The sequence below is a fragment of the Myotis davidii genome, unplaced genomic scaffold (genome assembly GCF_000327345.1).
Source record: "Myotis davidii unplaced genomic scaffold, ASM32734v1 scaffold409, whole genome shotgun sequence".
In the NCBI taxonomy this organism is placed as follows: domain Eukaryota; kingdom Metazoa; phylum Chordata; class Mammalia; order Chiroptera; family Vespertilionidae; genus Myotis; species Myotis davidii.
This window is the reverse complement of record NW_006374611.1, coordinates 1,700,042-1,705,099: the sequence shown is the minus strand read 5'-3', so window position 1 is coordinate 1,705,099 and position 5,058 is coordinate 1,700,042. Positions and strand designations below refer to the sequence as shown.

The 5,058-nt window shown below is 42.6% G+C and overlaps 1 protein-coding gene across 1 annotated transcript; it reads left to right on the top strand.

Moving 5' to 3' along the window:
- The first annotated feature begins 3,875 nt into the window (after positions 1-3,875).
- RPL10L (ribosomal protein L10 like) lies at positions 3,876-4,596 on the top strand. The gene has a single exon (XM_006777727.2). It carries the CDS (start codon positions 3,888-3,890, stop codon positions 4,530-4,532), a length of 645 nt encoding a protein of 214 aa, XP_006777790.1. The 5' UTR covers positions 3,876-3,887; the 3' UTR covers positions 4,533-4,596.
- Positions 4,597-5,058: the final 462 nt, after the last annotated feature.

The following is a 5,058-nucleotide window of genomic DNA, read 5'->3' as shown; positions in this document are numbered from 1 at the left end:
GTAATTTATCCTATGTTATCAAAGCACAAAGGTAAACAATGTACCTACTAAGTTCCTATATCAAAAAAAATTCCCAAAGAAAGAATCAAAATGTATAAATTATCAGTTAAATTAATTAGGCTCCTGGAAACTAAACAGTTAAAATCATCTGACACTACTTCTATTTGGAAAATGTGCATTTGTCAAACAGATAAGTGGACCATTGTGAATCAGATCAGTGAGAAACATCATCATGACCACCCATTAGTCATGACAATAGATACCATTGGCTGACTGAAGAAAAGGACAATCATAACCATGACTCTTTTACATTTACTACTCAACTTCAGGAAAATATAGTCAAGTTGCTCACCTGGGCTTTCAAAAATATTGAGTTTACAGCTCCCAGTGTGAAGTTACTAAGAAACACTAATGAGAATGACTGTTCATCATCAGTAGAGGCATCACACGTCATTGAGAGGCAAGTGGGAACATGATCTCTGAATCACAGTATATTGTCAAACAAGTGATGGAAGACCGCATAATGACTCTGATCAACAATGCAGACAGTTCCAGCAGCAGGAGAGAAAATGCGGGGTGCATGTCAGTCAATATATTAGACTCCAGAGCATATTATTTTTTTTTGGAACAAATTCAGGTTTAGTTCTTTGTGAAATGGTTGAAATGTGATATCAAAGGAAAGGCAGTGCTTCATTGATCTGATACACAGAACTGTTCTTTTTCAGTCTTTGCATGAAGGTAGAGGATGCTGGGAATTTGATTGCATTTCTAACACTGCCCGGTGCTAATTTCAAGTACTTAAAAGCTGCCTGGATGCATAACTGATCAATAAGTGCAGAACAGTGCAGACCTTTCACACAGGGGTTGTGAACTAGAAGAGAGAAACCATGGAGGAAAGACTTCTTCACAGTCCAAGCTGGAATTTCAGGTCTAAGCATGTTTATCTGTCTGGTTTTCAAGGGCTCCTAGAAAATGATCTCTCCCTACCCATCCCCAAATTTATTATTTCAAGTTATGTGTTAGTAACTTTGGCCATGTTTGTTTTTTTTCCTATTTTTCTTTGGTAAGCACAGCCAAATGGAGCATGCTGGAACCAGCTAACACTGGCTCAGTTGTGGTTGAAATTGATGATGGGATATTTACACCACAAAAGTCAGCAAACACTACATATCAGAGCTCCTCAACCCTGCTCCCTAAGAGCAGGTTGTTAAAAAATTTCCAACAGTGGTGTTGTGTACTCATTCAAAACCTTATTGTGCTATGGTGCACACAATTCATTAAAAACAGAAGACAAAACAGTGACCCAAATATAGTCCTTGTTCTCACAGATCTTAAGTTTTATGTAGCTGTTATGCTCCTTTCTTACCGTATTCCTTATCTCCACTCCTCATTCTTTAAATCATCTCTATTTTATAGAACACCAGTGTCTCCCTTTGCTACACATTTATTATCAAAGTAATAAATTTAGTAAATAAGAAAAATAAAAGTTATTTCCTATGTATCATCGTCTTGACAGTATTTCAGGCTGCTTCAAAGCAGATGAGTTTTATAGTTTTTACAAGGTTTGCTTACTATGATGCACACTGTAGGTGGCAGGAGTTGAGGAACACTCAAAATTTTGGAAATGATTGAGGGGAATGCTTTTTAAAATTTTAAAAAATATAATGGTGTGGCTTACACATTTTCCACAGACTCCTTTCTAATAATTGTACACCTAAGGAACGGAGTATAAATGAGGATTCCTAGTCTGGCTCTCCTTTTCTTCCCACCCTGACTCTATCCTGCAACTATGAAGGTCCCCATGTACAAGTGTGGGAGGGTGTCCATCCTTCCCATTTTGCCTGTGACTGTGTGGTTTTGGAGGATGCAGGGCATCCAGGTACAAAATGGGCACAGTCCCAGGCAAACCATAATTAGTCACCCTTTGGATTAAGGAAAAGAGGATTATGCAAGCAGAGACACAACATCTGCTGGTCAGAGAATTCTAGGCTTTTTGAAAGCATGGCCTAGCCTGGTGGGGGTGAGTGCATGATGGCACATGAACACTGGCTGAGTATCTTTCTTTGACCTCATAGACCCCTCTCCCACAGAACTGTAATAGATTCTGGGCATGTAGTATAAAAAGGTACAAACGTGTTTATACACTAAAAGCATGTTCAAGCTATCCTCACTTCTTTTGTGTTCCAAAGCATTCATCTTGCATCCATTATCTTTTACCCTTTCCAATCTATTGACCCAATTATACATTATGACCGGATACAACCTGTGTAAAGCTCTCCAGTGGTTGAATAAAGATCAGAATCCCTAACTTGGTAAATGGGCACTATGTGCTTTGCAAGCCACCCTCTTACACAATGTGGACTCACATTATGTCACTCACCCCCTCACCCATAGTCACAGCCACTCACCCCCTCACCCATAGTCACACTGGCCTTCTAGTTCCTTCAGTGGTCCATGTTCTTGCCGGCTTCAGGGTCTTTGCATATGCCAGGCCCATGCATCACATTCACAATGTAAACATCTCTTTCCTAATAAAGTTTTCCCTGTTCATTCCTCCATCTAAATCAGAGCCTTACCCCAGGCTCTCAGGCCTCACTCTCTTTTCCTCTTGGGCACATTTTGTATTTTGTAATATGATGAAACACTACTGGAGTATCATCTAAATCCCCTCCTAGACTTGTAAGCCCAGGAGAACAACACAACATTATATGCTGTGTTATCTTCATACTCAAGATTACATAGTAAATAGAAACTATTTGAGGAAAACAGCAAGGCAGAGATGAAGGATGGAGAAGTAAGCAACTTCTATGGAAGGTGGGAAAGTCCTCTACACTGGGAATTTTAATATTTCTGCTTTAATATGATTATTTTGTAAAATCCCACTCATTCAAGTACATAAGTTATTTTGTGACAACTTATTTGTTTCCCTGTTAAAGAGAAAGCATTGGACGAATATACTCACATTGGAAGTTTTTTGTTCCATGATGCCATAGATTTCTGGAACAGCATGAAGAAATCAAAAAAGCCCGAAAAATCCAAGTAGGGATTATAGACCATTTATTTTCCGCTTTCCCCACACTCTGATCCTTGTCATAATAATTTTTTTCTTTTACAAAATCTAGTATCAGAGGGAAAAAAACTATTAAACTCATTCTCAGTAAGATATAAGATTAATAAAGCATAAAAATGTAAATAGCCTTAAGTTTAAAAATGCAGTTGGCATTTCAACTTTGTAGATGGCATTTTTATAATAAAATCTTTCCATATGGCCAAATACATGAAACCAACGTCTCAGGTTGCTAAAGCTATCACCAAGCGACACGTCTAAAATGCATCTTGTCACTGTCCCCGCCACCACTCTCGCTCAGCTCTTCTGAGCCTCATCAGAGAGCTCCGGCCGAGAACCACTTTCTCCAGGAAGGGGACCACCTAGAGCTGGAGGAACAGCAATCGATACACAAATGTTGATGGGAGACACGAGCTCTAGAAAAATATATGATTTCGATAGAGTATATCGACTAGCTGGAGAGACCTTTCTCATTTAACCTCTAGGAAAATATGTCTTTTATACTAAGACAAAGCCTAGGGCAAAAGTTCTACACCCAGAATGGACAGCAACAAGGACATGGCTTCGGCGCCTTGCGGAGGCCCAGGTCCCTCCCGGGCAGCTCCGGGGCGAGTGGACCTGCCGTCTCTTCGCCCGGCTCACGTGCCCAGTCGCACCCACACTCGGGGAAGAAGGTGGCTGCAGCGAAGGCGGGACGTCCTAAAAAAGACTTCCGGTCCTCCAAGAACTCGATGGTCCCGTGGGGTAGACCGGCATCCGCCTACGCCGCGTGCGTGTGTGGGGTGGGGCCTCGCCAGACTGCAACGGTTCCGGAGTCGCCATGGGCCGCCGTCCCGCTCGCTGCTACCGGTACTGTAAGAACAAACCGTATCCGAAGTCGCGCTTCTGCCGCGGTGTCCCCGATGCCAAGATCCGCATCTTCGACCTGGGGCGGAAGAAGGCGAAAGTGGATGAGTTCCCGCTCTGCGGCCACATGGTGTCGGATGAGTATGAGCAGCTCTCCTCTGAAGCCCTGGAGGCCGCGCGGATCTGCGCCAACAAGTATATGGTGAAAAGCTGTGGGAAGGATGGCTTTCACATCCGCGTGCGGCTGCACCCCTTCCACGTCATCCGCATCAACAAGATGCTGTCCTGTGCTGGCGCCGACAGGCTCCAGACCGGCATGCGGGGCGCCTTCGGGAAGCCGCAGGGCACGGTGGCCCGCGTGCACATCGGCCAGGTCATCATGTCCATCCGCACCAAGGCGCAGAACAAGGAGCACGTGGTGGAGGCCTTGCGCAGGGCCAAGTTCAAGTTCCCGGGCCGCCAGAAGATCCACATCTCCAAGAAGTGGGGCTTCACCAAGTTTAACGCCGACGAATTTGAAGACCAAGTGGCCAGGAAGCTCCTCGTCCCTGATGGCTGTGGAGTGAAATACGTCCCCAGCCGCGGCCCTCTACACAAGTGGCGCGCGCTGCACTCCTGAGGACGCTCGCCCTCCTCTGCCATGCTGGTCTGTCTGACATCAGCTTATCAATAAAGTTTACTGGGAAAAAGAAACCGTATTTTTAATATATTTTAAAAATTTATCCACTGTTTAGAATTCAGATTACTAGAAAAGTAACTTTTATATTAATACCAGAAAGTTTTAATGGCAAATGATATTTTCCTTTTAAGTGAGAATGAAACAATTTGCGTGTGATTTATTAGAATTACGGTTCTAATCCAAACAGTTTTAACTTGGGGGAGTCTGGGGAAATATTTAAAAGTTGTGTTGGTAGTGCAGTCATAATTACGCAGCTATTATGACCTTGAACCTTGAATAAAACATAGCTAGAGAAAATTCAAGATATACAGAGAAAAAATCCTTATTGTCTATAGGAAACAAACGGGGATGAAAATAAGGATAGACTTTAGAGATATTTTAACTACAGTGTCTTTGAAACTTAAGTTTATTCTCAAACTTGTTGCTTATGTTTTCCTTATAATTTCTGCACATTGTTTTTTGGAAT

What these genes read in the sequence shown, in the direction of transcription:
- RPL10L (XM_006777727.2), top strand. Translation starts at nt 3,888, where the DNA reads ATGGGCCGCCGTCCCGCTCGCTGCTACCGGTACTGTAAGAACAAACCG.